Below are 19,087 nucleotides of genomic sequence, written 5' to 3' on the forward strand. Positions count from 1 at the left end.
TTAATAACACCACAGTGTGTTTCTTTTACTTGTATAAATGTGGAACTTATTAAAATTTAAGTCTAGGTTTTTTGAAGTTTGGCTAAAGATTTTTTTCATTATCAGTTAACTTACAGATTATTTGTGTTTAATTATTTCATTTATTTAAATCTACAAGATAAAAAAAAACAACTGCATTTTTTTTTAGATAAGACCGGTAAATTTCTGTGAAAAAAAACTATCAAATTTATGAGGAAAAACTTGAATATTCTCTGAGATTAAAGTCCCAAATTTATTTAAAAAAAAAAGTTGTGACATCGCTTTTGTAGCCAAAAAAAGAGACTTTAAAGCTGGAAATATTCTGTTTTTTTTTTTTTTTTCGGAATATCATCCCGTCTTGAGACTTTTTAAATTTCTTTTTACCTAAAATGGCTCTAACGCACCATCGTTCTCACTTACACCTGCAGCAGCTATAAAAACAACTTTAACAGAGATTGAGTTCAGCGTTTGGTGCTCGCTTTGTTAAGAACAAGCTGTCTGTGATTACAGGTATTACAAAGAAAACTTGAGGTTAGACATGATCAAGACACAAACTTCACCTTTCCACAGTTTATTTCCTTTTAAAATAATTCATACAAATGCATACAGTCACAAACATATCTTTGTGAGGTTGTCAGTTTTGACCAAAAATAATGATATTTACTGTAGAATATAGAATATGTATACTGTATATTGCTACGCCTACTACTTTACCATAAAGGGGACCACGGTAGGCAACAGTGGACTGTGTGTTACTACCAGGGATGGAATTTCAAGGAGCACCTCCAAACTTTGAAAGCTAGTCTGTTGTTTTAACTTGTGGCACCTGTCGGTTTGAATCAGGAATGCTTGCAGTTCATATCAGGAAGTATTAGCAAAGAGTTTCTCCCTCACACAACGACAGGAAGTGAGCAGAGATTAGCAGTAAAATTCAAACTATTACAGCATTTTGGGGTGATATTTAAATGTCAGGTGCAGTACCCTTTATATTCTGAGAACTCTGAAATGCTTACCGATGGCTGTGAAATTTCCATCCCTGATTGCTACTCTTACTACCTCACCATGAAGAAGACCAGGTAGGCAACAGTGAACTGTTTTTACTACTCAGCTGCTGGTAGAAGGGGGATCCAAAAAGCACCGTCACGTAGCTGCTAACATCAACATCAGCTGGAATGAGCTATAAATATTCCAGATAGAAAAGAGTGTTGGATATTATTCTGTTGACATAACAACATTAGCATCTTGTTGACACTTTGGGAATGGAACCAGTAAATGTGTGGATTACTGCATCGGTTTGCAAGCTTAGATTTGACATTTCTAAGCATTTTTCCACATAGTGCTTCGTTGTGTTTTTAGATGGCAGTCTTTGTAATGATGCCTTGTGGAGAGCCACCACCCCTCCTCCCAGTGCTGTTTTTTTTAGACACAGATACAACCAAGTCACATTGACACAGGCAGGCAGAACACCATATGTACACATAGACACAGAGGCCACAGAGGGCGGCTGAACGGTATACTCAGGAAGGACCCAGCATGAAATGTTAAAGGGATACTAGATTGGAGAAATCAGTACGTTCTGACATGCTATCATGAAACGTCTTTGTTGAAAGTTGATCAAACTGACAAGCTCTAGAGTATTTGGGAGCGGATGAGAAATATGAACATTTGATTTGACCCTACTTCAACAACACAACTGTTCCTCATCAATTAGAAACCATCAAGTGTCCTGGTTAGCTGGATGTGACATCTGTACAAGTGAGTTTGTTGATGCAGTTTTTCACAAGTCTGTTGCTGGATTTGTCAGATCTATCGCACGAAGCAACACACTAGCCCTTTTTACACAGACTGCACCGCTGCAAAGTCCCTTCTTTGTTCCATCTTTATATTTTTACACAGAGCGAAACAACAGAGGCATCATACCGCTGCAGTGTCTGATTTTAGACCGCATGCCAGCATCACAGAGCAAGGCTTGAGAGGCATGATGATTAACACAATAGCCTTGGCCTCTAGTGTGACAATGTGTGTGTGGAATTTCGCCAAAAGCAACCTGTCACCAAAAGCCACCTTTAGCGATGGCATCAGCTGAGAATGAGCCCGTACAGAGCTGGTCGCATTGTTATTAAACGCTGCTGGATGGCTGGACAGCACCGGCTGCAGCAGTCTAATTCACAGACGGGCGACACCTCTTGAGAACGTGGCCAGACAGAACTGGTCACATCTGCATGATACACCACAGAACGACGTCAGGTCTAAATGCTGCCGGTAACGACGTAATATAAGAAGTGTGAGGGCGCCTGTAGGGTGGGTTGGAGGGATGGAGGACCGATCCCACAAACAAGGGACTTTCATGCGGGGGTCCAGTGTTCAGTTCCCCTCTGAATGTGATGGGTTTCTTTTTACACCCTAACATGTGCCTTCTCTCTCTAATCCTAACCATCCATGCCAGCATGTGTGTGTGTTGACCTTTTGGCGTTGGTCACCATGTGCTTTTGTTGTCTAAACATAAACATGTGCAGCCTAAGCCCACCATGTGCTTGTGTTGGCATCACGGTAGAGCCATTCTGAATTGTAATTAGAAGACACAGACGGATACCTGGAGAGTAATATAGATGCACGTAACAGATGCGGAAGTCCACTTAAAAGCAGCAACATGTGACAACTTGGGATGAGAACGTGTTGCATGTAACGGCGCTTTATAAACAACAACAATGGAATAACTTGGCCATAATTATTTACTGTCTCTGTTATATGGCAGCTGATCTCATCTCGTCCTCTAAAAACGTCAAAACGTCACAACTGTCCTGCCCATGATCTGGTCCTGCCAGCTGTTCCTTTTACATAGACCTCAATTATAGGGCTGTACTACCCGTATTATGTCAGTCAAATCATATTTTGCTGTTTAATATGAATATTCGTCAATTTGGTTTTGTCCATAAAAAATTTTAACGTTCGGGCAGGGTTCAGCAGGACGTTCAGTTTGACGGCTGCATTCACATAACATAGCAAACAAACTAACGGCACTAAGGGTGGATTTCTCTCCAACTGATGATCCGAATCTCCGATTTCCAATGGGCAGCCCTACTTGATTCTGTCCACCACCTTTGTTGTTGGCTCAATGGCGAGACAAATTTTCGCGGTTGACCCTTGTATACAGAACGGCGCGATATTCCAGCCTTGAACAGGCAGTGTAAAAAGGGCTACTGACTCACCGTTTGTAAACCTCGGTGTGCTGAGCTGTTCTCGCTCCATGGATAGGACAGTCATTATGTGTAATATTGGAAGTACTGGATCATTAGACTTGAACACGAACCTTTTATGAGACTATTTCTCAAACTGTGAGCTGCTACAAACTCTCAGTGCATTGCTTTGTCCACAACCTGCCAAACTAATCAACCTCTATATTTTGTGAGGCGTCCTGGCCAAGCATACCATTGCGCCACCTCCGTACAGCCTTTACTCCCGCAACCCACTCGATTTGGGTCAAACATTTACACAAGTCCCAAGAGCAAAATCACATGCCCCTTAAACATAAACAAACAAAAGCAAACATTAGATCAACTTTAGCTCTTGTTAAAGTTATTTTTATCTAATGTAGCAGGACACAAAAAGGCAAGCAGGTAGAAAAACAAAAGCACTAAGTGGCATAAAAAGGAATCTTTAAAACAAATTTAAAAATAATATACCAACTGCGGAAACTTAATTTCCTGAGATGGTGTGCAAAAAGCTGCCTCTTTTTTGGGGGAAGGGAAGGGTTGGGGGTTTGTTAATTTGGGGACACGTGAAACAAAAACAGATATTGTATTCTCAAACCAGTTTGGCTACATCCAGAGATCCACTTGTTTAAGACTGGAATACAAATATCTTTTTGCTGTAAATCTAAAAACTGTACACAGACAGGTTACATTCATTTCATAACCTACTACTTTTGCTTGTACATCAAACTAAGGAAAGGACACAGAAAAAGAGAGATAGACATGAAACCCGCTCCGCTAACTTTGGACACACTACAGTCTAAGACAGCAGAATTTGATTGAGTATTTTTTCTTCCCAGATCAACATAGTTATTAATTTTTAACTTCTGGCAGGAACTCGACTAAACTGTAGTTGTTAGGTGAAGATCATTTGTAGATCTTTGCAGTCTTTCTCAGGACTTGTGGTTGGAGCAGAAGACAACTGTCTTACTCTTTGTTTAGAGCATCTGGCAGCTATCCACTCCTCTTCATCATCCTCTTCTTCTTTGGAGTGTGAACTGGCTGTTGGGAACCAATTGGCCAGAGAGTTGTGAATCGATTGTTATTGGGACCTCAATCTGTCCATCTGACACTCTGAACCTCTCTGATAACGACTCGTCACTGGGGAACTCCTCCTTTCCTTCAACCTCCTCCGATCACCAAACAACACAGGAGAGAGTGTGTGTACGTGGCTACAGTTGGTCATTCGGATGCTGCTCTCTGTCGCCCTCTGGTGGCTTGACTGTGTTTTGTCCAGGGGACGGGGCATGAGGAGGGTGTGTGACAGCAGGCGGGAGGGTGTGTGTGATGGGCACAGCACTGGGCACGATGCCCTCGACGGGTGGCGGGAGGCCGCCAGCTGGCAAGCTAACCACTCCTGGGGGATACCTGGAGAGCAGAGAGGGGGAGAGAAAACTGAGTCTTCCAACTGCAGCTTAAACTGTAATTACAAATACGTGCAGATTGATTTTTAACATTTATCATCTTTTAAATCACTTAAAATGTATCTGTTCAAAAGAGCATCACACTTTATTTTAACTTGTCGTATTTGATTTCTTCTTTTTTTTTTTTTAATTGTTGGTAAGCATCTGTCGCCTTTGTTTTTGCGATGTGTCCCACACTGTTGGCCCTCATCATCGGCCCCTAACAGCTTTTATTTGGCCAATTCGGCATGATGGATCGGTGTTGAAGACAGCAGAGCCTGTCAGTGAATGAAATCACTCTCATTGGCTTTTCTACTCAGTGTACGTGAAGAGAAACAAAGAGCAAAAAAATGTCTGAAATCAAGGAGTGTGATAAAAACAAACTTGTTTTTTTTTGGCAGGTAATGTTTGTAGCCATTGAACACTTTAGCAGAAACTGTTTATGACTGTGTTATTGTTAGCTAGGGCACTCAAATAATCTTTTTTATCTTTAAGCAATAGCTGCGTTCTTGTATTAATCTAATTGTTTGAGTTAATATACCTCAGTGCAATCTTCAGGGCAGTTTGTCGCCGTCTTTGCTTGTCTGCTTCATTGGTGGTATTTATTTGTATTGTTGGGGCTGTTGTTTCTTTGTTTTTCATGAAATTCCCTTATTTTATTTGCTTAGCTGCTGCATTGTTTTAAATCGGGTATCAACCATGTAAAGCGCTCTGAACTTTGTTTAAAAAAGCACTTTATAAATGAAATTTATTATTTATAGCTAATCCCTCACACTGCTCTTGTCAGTTTTTACTGGTTTTTCTAACGTTTCAAGGGATGTTTCAGTCCCTCTGGGACTACAACATTAATCTTTAATAGATGGTCTTTTCAAGAATTAAGTGATTCAATTCCAAAAAAACGGTGACACTGTTTCAAACTTAAATATAAACAGAATGCAATAATTTGTAAATATTTTTCAAGCTATATTAAATTGAATACTGTACAGAGACAAGATTTTCACTGTTCAGACTGATAAAGATTATTATTTTTGTAAATATACACAAAACACATACACACACACACAAGACAGTAGTTTATCATTTTAAACATTTAATGACATTTAATAACTTGTCTCTCTGCCGTATTTGGTTGAATATAGGTCAAAAAGATTTTCAAATCATTGCATTCAGTTTTTATTCATATTTACACAGCGTCCCAACTTTTCAGAACTGGGGTTGTACTTTCCGACACATCTTCATCGGGGACACTTGGATGTGCTGCCTTTAAACATTTAGAGCCAAAAAGCTACCTCTACCGAGCAATTTGGTGACGTGGTACTGTAGCGCACTTTTGTATAGCACCTCCATAAAGTATGGGGACATTTTATTTAATAATCAAAATCAAAGCAGCAGAGGCTAATAAACTCTGACATTTAATCCCAAATATAGGTCAAGCTTCAAAAATGCTCAATCATACACTTTCCATATTGCAGCTCAATAGTCTTTTCATAAAGACTGTTAATATTTAGTAAATGTCAACGTATTTAAAACTTTAAGCTCCCTGTTTGCATGACAGGGTTTTTATTAGAAAGTTGTTGTCACCAAGCCAATATAGAGAGCTGGTTTCCATCATATTTTGTATAGTGCCTTATTGTACTTTGTGTAATAGTGGTGGAAAGTGAAGCACAGTCTATTTTGGCAGGAAAGATAGATTGATTTATGCTGCACCACTTTATCCCTAGTTTAAAAATAACAACTGAAATTAAGGCCTGCAAAATTACTCTGTTCATTGTCGATTAATTTGATGTGTTTTCTCAGTCAATCAGTTGATTGTATAAATTATTAAATCTTAGAAAGTAATGAAAAGTGGCCACCACACAGTACTGGAGCTCAAAGTGACATTTTCAGATTTTCCTTTCACTATCATGTACTATACATGAAACTGTAGACATACACATAATCAACTTTTTAAAAATGACAATCAGTTATCACAAGTAAAGGTGCAGGAATAAGTCTTAAAATTAGGAAATAAGTCAGAATTTTAAGTCAGAGTCAATCTTTTTTTTGTTAGACATCTGAAATAAGCTCTGTGGTTAACAGCTTAACAGACTTTCATGTCTTTGTTCTCTTTGAAGAACATTTTTTTGTCATAGTTTTTGTAAACAAAATTGACATTGGGTCAGCGGGGAAATAGCTCTAGGTACACAAAAAAAACCAAAACAAAATTTTAAATCTTTACGGAAACGTTTAGTTTTGTCTTTAAGTTTACAAGGTTTAAATTGGCAGTCACAGCTGGATTGATATTTGTCCTGACGTCTCATATTATTATTCTTATATACCAACTACCAAAATAGCATACAGTATTATTGAAGGTGATTAGTGCTTATTTTCTGCAATAATCCAGAATCCTGTGAAAACTACCATGGTCTTTTTTTTCAAGGGAACGCAAACCACTGAATTGACAAATTGTTTCGGCTGTCCTGACATTTCAACACGGTTTCTGTGGTTACAACAAACAAAGGACCAGCAGTGAATCGAGCTTGGTATTTTCATTAGGATCAGTCAAATTTTTGCCCTGATCAGCCCTCAAACAGGCCCTTCAGGTCAGCTGCAGACTGACTGACTGACACTGATGTGTAGTAGCTGTGCTGATCTCTGCTGATCTCTGCGGTTGGTTGTTGCTGACAACATTAATCTGATGAATACATAATAACCTGACAGAGATCAGAGACACAGACTGATGCGCTCTAACACGCTGTAATTGTAACACAGCAGTAACATGCTCTGTTTTTCAGTGATTACATTTAGAAAACAATCTGCTATCATTAAATTTCTGACATTTCACATCACTTAACAAGGTTTTAGGGGGAAAATAATCAAACTGCACTGACCACTACAGGATTCTGCATCCTGATAATTGTTACCTATACGCCCCGTTGAGCTCGGGGTGGACGGTAGCTGGGTCAACTCCTGCCCAGTGGTTGTTCTGGGAGAGGAACTCCTTATTCACACAGTTCTTCAGACTATCCGGGATACGACCTAAAACACAGAAAAAGAGAGAAAAACGAAGTGAAAGACATCAAATGAATAATCCATTGTTCTACAATTCACACTTGGGATCTTGTTAGTGTTACTGCGCTACATTTCCAAGCAGGTGTGATTTTGTTAACCCAGTTTCAACAGAGACGCAGACGTCAGACGAGATTAAACAGCGAATGGTAAAAGAGTGAACCATCAGGGGAACAACAAGAGGAGGACATGAGAAAGAAAGAAGAAAAGGAGGAGAGACAGACTTTAAATTGACTTTAAATCTTTCTGTGCTAAAGGAATAGAAAGGATAGTTTATGCTTTTGTGTGTGTGTGTGTGTGTGTGTGTGTTACCTGTAATAGCCCTTCGGATCTCCCGAGCTGCCTCCTCTCTCATCTCCAGCGAAGCCTGTTCGCTGTACCAGGCAGCGTGTGGGGTGCAGATCAGATTGGGAGCGTCCTTCAGCGGGCCCTGACTGAAACTGACACAAACACAGTGTCACCACAGTGTTAACACAGTTACCGTTGCAAACATGATTTGATTTAGTCTTGGCTGATTTCTAGGTTATTTTTTGCAAATATAAATTTGTGAAGGGTTTCTTGTCAGATATATTTGTTGTTGTGTTGTCAGGATACTGAAACCTTTAACTTTGATACAATTCCTTGAAAAATATTGATATTCTATACCATTTTTGTAACTATGAGGAGAGGAATTGTAGGTCTAAAACTTTAAGATTTTTATTAAAACGTAAATTTAACAAGACTTTTGCTGGTTAGTAGCAGGGACAAACAGAATGACTCTAGTAAACATTAACACTCAGAGAGAGCGATGAAGTGCAGCTGGCAGCGGCGTATATCGATACTGCAGAAAAGATTATTGAAACCATTTCAAATATTTAGAATCAATATGTGTCTATAAATCTGTATTTTTACAACAGTTTCCTTTTTCTTCTGCAGATGAATATGCAAAACTGAATGTATGCACTAATATATTAATTGAGAAAAATGTGCTTCATTTTATATTTCCTAAAAACTGGATTTAAATTCTATTCTGTATATTATATAACATAATATGGTATGCTCTGTCGCTGCTGATGGATACAACAGATAATAACATTAATTTGTATGTGATAAACAAAAAAACTTATCAGTGAGTGTTTTACCTGAAAGGCTCTGTCTCATGAACATCCAGAGCAGCTCCACGTATCCTCCCCTCCTTCAGGGCCTGAGCCAGGGCCTTCTCATCCACCAGACCCCCCCTGGCCGTGTTCACCAGGAACGCCCCCTGACGCATCTTTAACATATACATATAAAGTGAGTGTTTGTCGTTTTGAAATTACAATTATTAATATATTAACAGTTCTCTCCATTAGCTAAGTGTGTTTTAAAGTTATGATAAAACAAATTTGCACAAAAAAAAACAAAACAAATGTACACTCAAAAGTAAAAACACGTCGAAAGTTCTTGTCCTACAAATCTTGTTTTTTGTGCTCTCGGAACATTTTATTGATCCACGTAGAGACAATTTCTTTTTACGGCCATCCTCCATCAAGGTCAGAAATACTTTAACGTGTAGCATGTTTCTTGAGGTGAAAATTGGCTTTAGTCTGAAGGACAAACAGATATATATTCCTGAGTGTATCAGTCATCTTATGCAGAGCACGCAGTAGAGAACCTCATCCATCTGTATGTAGGTAGCAGGCTTCCCTGAGTATTCACTTCTTTAATATTTATAGTCATAGGTCGCAGCAGTCGATGTAGGTATAAATATATGTGTGTGTGTGTATTTGTGCTCAGTCAGAAGTGTGTATGTGTGTGTGTGTGTGTGTGTGTGTGTGTGTGTGTGTGTTGTCGTCCCTCCACCTGTTTGATGGTGAAGTCGTTGATCAGGTGGTGGTTGTGTTCGTTGAGGCTGCAGTGCAGAGAGACACAGTCGGAGTGGAAGAGCAGGTCCTGAGGAGAGATGCAAAAAAAAAAGATGAATCTAAATCCTGTTTGTACTTACATACGTATTTTCATACAGCCGATTACTGCGCGCACTTCATGTTATAATACAGGTTAAAGATTTTATGCAAACCAAATCAGTTTTGCATTGTTGTCACTTGACTAAGTATCTTTATAACAAATACAAGTGGTATAGTATATTTTTTTGTTTTATTCCAGACATTATCACATTTATTGTAAATGCACACAAGAGGGCGTCACTCCTTTGCCACATGCAGAACGCACAGCAGCATAAAGCCTTTGTCATGGTCGACGGTGCAGAAAACAGTGTGTTGTGTGCAAAGAGAAAAGGCAGGCAAATGGATTTTATTTGTCCAGTAAAAAGAAGATTAGTCTGAATTGGTTCAGATCCCGGCAAAGTGCCAGAAGTGAGCAGGTTTTAGCTGAGTATCAGAGGGTGACGTGATGCGGAGAAGCTTAAATATTTAGAGATGGATAACATTGATTTTAAAAGGCTACTTTGCTTATTTACTTATTGTGTTATTATTTGTGGGGTGTTTGCAGTCTACAAAGGTGCATCAATGAGTCTGTGGTGGATTTCATTTGGAAATCAACAAAAGCAGCTGCACCCAAAACTACAGTTTAATCACTTCACAACCAAAAACTATTTTTTACCAGAAACATGGACAGTTATAAAGCAGCAACCGACAATGTGAAAAGAGTCGGAAAAGACTAAAGTTGAAGGAGCTGACAGGATATTTCGCTGGAGTTGTGCCTTGTAGGACTTCATGTGAGGAATAAAAGATTAATTGCTCTAATTATCTATGAGTGATGAATTTCATCGTTTTTTTTAATTTGCATTCAAGCCACCATCTCCCTGTTAAGGATCATTTAATATTATAGTTTTGAGGCACTTTGTAAAGTCAGTTTCAACATGAGCGCTATGAATGAATGATTCATCATCCTTCTGACGTTTACAAGTAATAATGATTGAGATTTAACTGTGATGACGGTTTGCAGAAATGTGATGAATTAGTGTTACGGATGCTAAAAATATCCACAGCAGTGTGTACGTCTACATCCGTCCATTCACAGCTGTCTGTGGAAGAGGAAATGAGGCTTGTGCGCCCAGTGCTACAATAATGTATGAAACAGAATCAGTGCGTCTTTATATATTTGACAAAAAGGATGCACATTTTTGTCTTTGGGTGTGCACAAAATTATGAATCTATGCTGAGCTCTATGCATCTGGCCCCTGGACTTACATCCCTACACAAAACACACAGCCCACTTTTGTCCAGTTCTGTCTTTATGGCAAAAAAAATATATAGATGTTGCAATATCCTAAGTATCACCATTTTTAATCAAAATGGACAGCCTGAATTATGTTTAGGAAATAAACTGTGGAAATGATCTCATAGTTCTTCTGTTAGTTGTAGCAGTAAAAATAAAACAAAAACAACCTTTTAGTTTATATGAATAAAACACACAAAGCACTGGACATGGTTGGAGGGTTGCTGATTCCTCTCAAAATGTCCTCACTCACATCTGTGTGCGTGTGTGTGTGTGTGTGTGTGTGTGTGTGTGTGTGTGTGTGTGTGTGTGTTACCTGTAGTGTGGTGACCCTCTGTAGTCCCAGGGATCTTTCTACGCCGTCAGCCAAATACGGGTCATAGAAGATCACATTGAAGCCGAAGGCCTTGGCTCGCAGAGCGACAGCCTGACCCACTCGACCTACAAACACACGAACACACACAGACAGGGAAGTCCACACACATTAATACACAGACAGGAGCATTTAGAAAATAGATATTTTACACCTGAATACACACTGTATTCCATATTGACAAGAAAAACAAAACTTTTGGGTGTTTAATATTCCTGTTTTAGATGTTTGTGGCGGCTCACGTTTGTTCATTATTACTGGAAAAACCTCCAGACTGTACAGGGAAGAGATTTGCATTCTGCTCCTGGTTAATCCGCTTATATTTTATTGGCATTAGCTCCATAGGAAGCCAATTTAGCTGAGCTAAGGACAAAAATGAAAATGGAAAAGAGAGAAAAATCCTTTGATTAAAAACTTCAGTCTGACCCCCCTCTATCAAACAAAAAGAAAAGAATAAAAACCTCTGGAGCCGTGCTAGCAGCACTGTCAGTCAGTCCACCACCTTAGTGTAGACTGAAATATCTGAACTGTGGCTTGACTTGAAATTCATGTTTCCTAAAAGATGAATCCTAATGATTTTGGTGATCCCCTGAGTTTAACTCTAACACCACCAGCAGGTTCACATTCTCACATTCTCAGGGAGAATTCAGTATCTTTGGTGACCTGAATTTTTCTGTAGTACCACCTGCACGTCAAGGATCCAATATCAATATATTTTATTTACTTTATTTTTTTAAACAAATCTGTATATATATCTGTGAATTTGTTGGCATTTTAATGTTGCCTTTTTGCATAAAGCTCTTCTGTGCCTACACAGAGCCAGGCGATAGACTCTTCATCTTATTTTTACAGTATGCTGGCAGGTCTCGACACAGAGGCATCAGACAGCTCAACAGATCCCCAAAAATGAAGGCAAAACATTTAGATCGCCCCCTGGTGTCTGGCTGCAGTATAGGTCATAAACCCCTGCCCCCTCCATTTCAGTGGATGGCACATGGGCCAAACTGTAAGTCAAAGCACACATCAAAATAGTTTTTTACAGAGCTGGTTTCTTTCATTTTAGGTAGCTCTAATCACGCTGGTGATTGTTTAAGTGTTCAATTTTCAGTTTTTTTGGTTTTAATTTGTTATTTGATGCTATAAAATGGGGATTTGATGTCATGATTGACAGCTGTGTGTGTCAGCCTGTGTGCTTGTGATCGATGGCATTGCTTGAAATTGGGTTGGATGGATGAATAGGCAGGAACTCGATATAGTGGCTCCACCTCTTGATTGCTACTGTGCAGACTCTGGCTCCAAATGACATCATCAGTGCAAGGCGGCGCCCCGAAACACGGATGTTTTGGCTCAATTTTTGTAGAATGAGAGGAAGTGGAGAAGTGTAGTCCATCTTTGTATACTGTCACTAGTTGCTACTCACCAAGTCCTATAAGTCCCAGTGTCTCTCCTCTGATCCTCGCGGCTCCTGACGCCACCTCACGGATCTGCTCCACGCTCTGAACCCGCGTTCCCTCACGCAGCGCCTGGCGTGAGTAAAACTCAATTATTACATGCAGATATCGCACGGACAGCAAAAACAATACAGTTCAACAAAGTCCAGTTATATTTCATGATATCTGCACTTAATGACCAGTGTCTAAGTCCTTTTAGATAATTAAATAATTATTACTGATAACTGATTTGAGGAACAAATCATTTACTGTACCTTCTACATCTTACATCAACGTCTTTCAAATACAGCCACATTCTAAAGAAAATGACACGTTTCAATTTTGCTTATTTGTCAGTAGACAATTATTAATAATCGTCGAAGCTAAAATTGTGATAACTGAATGTACACCTCCAGCCAACACATCAGAGTTATTTCATTTAAATCTAATTAATCTCAGTCCCTTTTATGAGCCCCACGGGGACACAAACCTGGTGCAGCCAGGTGGTGCGTCGGTACAAGGTGAGGATGTGACACAGCGTGGAGTCCGCCGTCTCCTCCACTGAGGCTGCTGGCATATTACACACAGCTATGCCTGTTGGACCAGAGAGCAGATAAGGATTAGTAATAGCTTTTTGGGGCCGTTTGATGAAGTTTGGTAAAAAGCTATTTTGGTGAAGAAGCGCAGAGTTGAGGTGCGGCATCAGCAATTTTCTTTGCAAACACGACTGGCAACTTTCAAATTGCAGAGCCGCTCGGTGGAAGAAGATGGGGCACGTTAGTAAAGCTCTTGCTGTTGCAGTTTTAATAGAAAGATTTTCTCACTTTACTTTTTTTAATACAAATATTACTGACTTGTTGCAAACCTGGCAAAACCTAGCAGAAATAAAAACTTTTTGGGGGAAGATTTGTCAAATTAACTGTTGAGTGCTGGAACGTAACTACACATACTTTTTGCTCAAACACTGTACTTAGAGGAAAAAGTTGATGTTTTTCAACCTGTACCATATTTCCCATGTTTTTGTTTCTAAGTTACTAAAGAGCAACAATTTTTAAATTGGTCCAGTATCGAGCAAAAGTGCTGCAGCTAGCAGCTTAAAAACAGGCTGCAATGTTAACACTTCATGTTCCACCGTCAAAGCAAAGCCACTAAAAATGCTTGTTTTTGTCACTGACAGACTCAGACTGTTATTATAAATGTCTGACAACATGATGTAAAAGGACCCGATGGAGAAATACATTGTTTTTGTTGATCTTAACCAAGTCTTGCTCAATAAGAGGTCTAAAGGCACGCCAGTCGAGGTGTTGCAGGAAGACGATTACAAACAGACCAGATTGTGTGAAAGGTACAGAATAAAGTTGTCTCTGTAGGGATCATTTCTGTTATGTTTTCAGACACTTGTAATAAAAATCTGAGCCTGTCGGTGGCAAAAAACAGCACTTTTAGTGGACGTAGATTAACAGCACAATATTTCCCCCCAAAGGATTCCCCTCTTTTGTGGTAAACACTCTCGCTCAGTTTTGGAATAATTTGAATCATTGGTGTTGCAGTTAGTCACCTGGACAAAAAACATGGGAGTATACCAAAGTTTCCATTTAAGTACAATTTTCAGGTACTAGTATTTTTTTTGAATATTTCCATTTTAAGATCCATGGAATTTTGTAGCCAAATATTGCACTTTTTACTTTTAATCCACAGTAAATTAGGGTTTATTATAAAGGATTTAGCCACAAACTAGTTCTAGTATATAAAGTATCTGACATTTGCTCCACCTTTACCAGCTGCAGCTTTGGTAATGACACACATTAATGCATCACTACTTATAATTCAGTGATATGATTTATATATATTTATATATATATATAACTATAATCTGTACATGCTGATCTTTGATGCACAAGATGTTCAGTTACAACATACTGTATTCAGAGGTGCAATGTCACAAAGTATATTTACTCAATTTGACTTGTATTTGACAGATATAGTTACCAGGTACATGATACCATGCAGTATTATACTACTAATTTACCCAATAATATACAAAGTATCTAAAATTACCAACACAATCGACAAACTGCATCGTTAAAATGCTATAACATAATACTTTGACAGGAGCAATTCTGCATAATGAGAACTTTTACTTTTGGTACTTCAAGGTTATCTTGATGTCAGTCAGAGTCTTTTCATACTGTGGTAAACTTGTGGTAAACTGTGTTTTTGGTTTTAGCTTCTTTAATGAAATCAAAACAGCTTATCAATGCAATCACAACAGTTAAAATATAAGTTTTGTTTGTTTTGTTTGTCACTGAAGGAAAATTTCTCACTAATGACATCAGCGATGGCTCCTTTCGGTTTAGCTGTGCCAGTTAGCCAGCCCAGCGTGAACTCTCAGCTTGGCTCTGAAACAAATAAATAGCTGGCAGCTTGCTGTGAAAAGGTATCGTCAGTAGCTCTGGAGTTAAATTGTGAGTAATTGAAAGTTATGTGTGGCTGAACATGAACTGTGATTTTAGCTACCTGGAGCTACTTTGCCTGTTTATATACATATAATTATGGAAGGAAAAAATGACAGGACATACTTGCTTTTCTCTAAAATAGTTCCAAACAAAAACACGGCAACAATTTCTACATTTATTAATACTGGTCCCCTATATTACTTAAAGGGACAGTCCGACCCAAAATCCCAGATGCATATTTTTCGTTTTACCTTTAGTGATATTTATTAATCCAAATTTCCGGCTGGACCGCAGCATGAAATTTGGATCACCTCATCAGTTTGTTTTAGGAACAGCCGTGTCTGTATGACACAAGCCTTACATTAATTTAGGCTAGACGTTATTTATTAATACGTGTTAGAGTGTCAGAACAAACAGCTATGAGGAGGACGCTATTAATGTTTACATCTTATACTGACACGAGTACGAGCCTCTCGTCTGTGAGTAGATGCACACTTCCTTCTGCGCAGTTTGAGGGTGTAGTTCGGTAGAAAGAAAATAGTTCCTAAATGAAACTGCTCACATAAAAAGGTCTGTGGATGATGTTGAGTAACCAGGTCATGATTGCTGAAGAGACATTTCTGTTGAGTTGTTTAAATGTTTTCTTTTTGTTTGTTTGTTTTGTTTTGGGGGTTTTTGGCACAAGCAGAGTGCCTTCTAGTTTCATTATATTGGAGAGAAGGCAGACATCTGTACAGCCGATACCTCCAACACTCTGCAGCTCACACCAAAACAATCTAGATCAATAAATAGCGCTACAGGTTAGAGGAAAAATATGTAATTTTGATTTGTGGGTGAGCGTTCCCTTTAACCCACTGAGCAACAGATGTCATTGAAACATTGTCTCCAAGCTTTAGCCCTGTTATAAATCAGGATTTAATGACTACATGTATCCTGATTTTAGATCACATTTTAAAATAATTAAATATATTTTAAAAACCTGTAAATAATTAACAAAAGTACTGCAGACTCTCGTGTTTACAATATAAATGTTTATATTTTGTCATATACACAAATTCTGTTTACTCTTTCATCTAGGCTACGACTAGACGTCTGCTGAACTTTTACTTTTCAACCTTGAATAACCAAAATTCAAACATCTAGAGGGTGATTTTTTAAAAAGTCTTCTCAGTGTTAACTTGCTCAGTGGGAACCATGAAGGCTGAAGCGTAAACATGAGGCACTGGAAGCAAACAGATAGATGGATGAGTGTTGGTGTTAATGGATGATGTTTAACACATAAAGAGTGTTAATGATATTGACATTGTAACAGCTGCTCACGACCAGTATAGACTCAGCTCCTGTGTTTGTGTGCATGTGTGTGCGTGTGTGTGTGTGTGTGTGTGTGTGTGTGTGTGTGTGTGTGTGTGTGTGTGTGCTCACCCAGCTCCCCAGCAGATTTGATGTCGATGTTGTCATAGCCGCTGCCGATGCGGACGATGATGCGCAGGGCTTTAAACTTTTCCAGGTCTTCTCTCATCAGAGTGATGGTGTGGTACATCAGAGCTCCTACAGCTTCGTTCAGCACCTGTAGACACACACACACACACGCACACACAAGCCCTTTTTAACAGAGATCACGATGTAGGGCTGCTACAAAGTGTCGCCTTTGCATTTTTAAAGAGAACTTAACAACAGCCTCAGCATGCTGCTCCAGCGTCTGACTTTAGACAGTATGCCGGCATCCCGGAAGCAAAAGAGGCATGGATGAAGTGTGTCGCTGGATTTGTAGATCTTTAGCATGAAGTAGCACACTGGGCCTTTCCACAAACACAGACTGCGCTATAGGGCCACCGTGAAGTTCCCTTCTTTTTGCTTCCTTTGCATTTATACACAGAACCAAACAACGGCCGCATCATGCTGCTCCAGTGTGTGATTTTTGACAGCATGCTGGCATCGCAGAAGCAAAAGAGGTGTTACAGGCATGACATTTAACACAACAGCGATGACTTCTAGTATGACGTATAGCATACACAACGACATAATGTGGTGCTAACAATAATTTACCATCACTGTTATTTGTCTGCTGATTGTCCTCTGCTTTGAGGGTACCTTTCATTGGTTTCTTCTTTGTATTAGCTGCTATGCTAACAGCTGCCTTTTAAATCTCCCACTGTGGGTCACACACATAACACGTCGTCACATCCGTGCCGCCCATGAAGATGTCTTTCCTGCTCACTCAGACCTCATTACCAATATCTCTGTTTCCAGCTCAGAGGTGAGACGACTCCGTCCTCCCTTTCCGTGGTCGGACGTTATATATGTAACAGTAAGGTGGCGTAACGGTGTGATATTCCTGCCTTGAACAGGCAGTGTAAAAGGGACAAAACTGAGTTATTTAAATCATAGATAGTTATCAACATGTGAAGTATCTAAATCTGTAGCTTTACTTAACCTTTGTGGTTACACACCTGGAGAAATCTTAGTGTGTTTGTTTGCAGAATAGCAGGATCGTGCTTTGAGTACATACAGCACATACAGACAAAATGTAAAGGTCAAGTCATCAGCGTGTTTGTGTAGTTGTGAGCATAAGTCAAGTGTGGCTTTGCAGAAATTACTTTGTCAACTAGCAGAGTTCACTCAGTTCACAGTCACAATGTTTCCATAAACTTGGCTAAGGTGCTTTTTTTTGTCCAGGATATGCTGTTTATATCATTCTCACATCCTGTTTTTTAATATTCCTGCCAGCGTGGAGTGGCTGCTTTTCCTGAATATTACCATGGAAACTAAGCTTTCATAACCACAGGAATCAAGATAAGGTGTCTCTGCACCGAACAAAACTGCCGAATATCAGCAGGGATCTTATTCCTGTGGGATTCTCACCGGCTCTTCATCAGGACGACGGCTCATTGTTTTAATTAGAAAATGAAATATTTTGACTTCATCTCAGATAAATTAAGTCTGTTACAGAATGGAAATAAGTGTCTGTGTGTGAAAACCAGTTCAGTCACCTTTTAATTGGTTCTCAGTTAATCTCACAATCTTTTTCGAACGTTGCCAGCCGTCCTCCTCGTGTGTGAGAGAGAGGATGAAAATGACATGAGGTTCAATTACAATAAAGAAGCCCTTTTAATTACACAATGAGGTGGCTGCTTTCTAGAGAGCCAGCGAGAGAGAGAGAGCAGGAGATAGAGAGCGAGGGAGAGCCATCTGTTTCTCCCACGCTGTGGCCTACTGAGCGCGCTCACAGAGAGAGTGTGCCTGGCAGACGCCCAGAACGAGACGTAACCCTGCCAGACATACAAACCCATTTACAATCCATAGTGGCTGTGGCAAGATCCGAACATGACCCACATTTGAAGTTCCATCTCTTCTTTCATTTTCTTAACTTCGCTTCTCTTTCTTTTGATTTTTTTTTCATGTGATTTGCAGTTTTTGCAAACAGTATTTGAGTTTTGCCCTTCCATAATGCACAGCCAGTATTGTCTTAATGTGGCAACTTAAGGTTGTTTTTTTTACAGTGTGAAATATTGCATTCACATACTGTCAGAAGACTAGCAAAAATAGGAAAAATGACACTGAGACTGCGGTTAAACACATTTCTCAGACTTGACTCGGCTGCAGGTTTACTCGGTCTCTGTCCCAGACAAAAGGACTCTGGATTTTATTTCAAAAACTGGTAAAGACCACAGCTGTGTGGATATCAGAAAGGAACTTTGAATAAGATGGTTAAGTTGATATCAGCTTTTTGGTTTCTGTATTTGTTGCTCATAAAAAAACAGTATATTCCCAAACATAAAATTCAATTTTTGATTATTTTGTCTCATGACACACACATTTTTATACAGTGGGGCAATAAAAGAGGCGAATGAAGAGGACTGAGAGCGTTGATGATTTTTATGTTCCACATTTTGTCGAAAGTATGTCATGCAGT

The 19,087-nt window shown here is 39.3% G+C and overlaps 1 protein-coding gene across 1 annotated transcript in view; it reads right to left on the reverse strand.

The window, feature by feature from the left end:
• Positions 1–573: 573 nt before the first annotated feature.
• Positions 574–19,087, reverse strand: part of LOC121947832 (C-terminal-binding protein 1) — a 35,083-nt gene continuing 16,569 nt past the window's right edge. Inside the window, exons 3-11 of the mRNA XM_042492970.1 lie at positions 16,597–16,741; positions 13,209–13,312; positions 12,709–12,811; positions 11,232–11,356; positions 9,542–9,631; positions 8,842–8,972; positions 8,033–8,160; positions 7,576–7,690; positions 574–4,637 (exon numbers count right to left, since the gene is read on the reverse strand). Of these exons, the coding sequence (XP_042348904.1) occupies positions 4,442–4,637; positions 7,576–7,690; positions 8,033–8,160; positions 8,842–8,972; positions 9,542–9,631; positions 11,232–11,356; positions 12,709–12,811; positions 13,209–13,312; positions 16,597–16,741 (1,137 nt within the window). The 3' untranslated portion in view covers positions 574–4,441. The remainder of the gene's footprint in view (positions 4,638–7,575; positions 7,691–8,032; positions 8,161–8,841; positions 8,973–9,541; positions 9,632–11,231; positions 11,357–12,708; positions 12,812–13,208; positions 13,313–16,596; positions 16,742–19,087) is intronic.

This window comes from Plectropomus leopardus, chromosome 9 (genome assembly GCF_008729295.1).
Source record: "Plectropomus leopardus isolate mb chromosome 9, YSFRI_Pleo_2.0, whole genome shotgun sequence".
NCBI lineage: Eukaryota > Metazoa > Chordata > Actinopteri > Perciformes > Serranidae > Plectropomus > Plectropomus leopardus.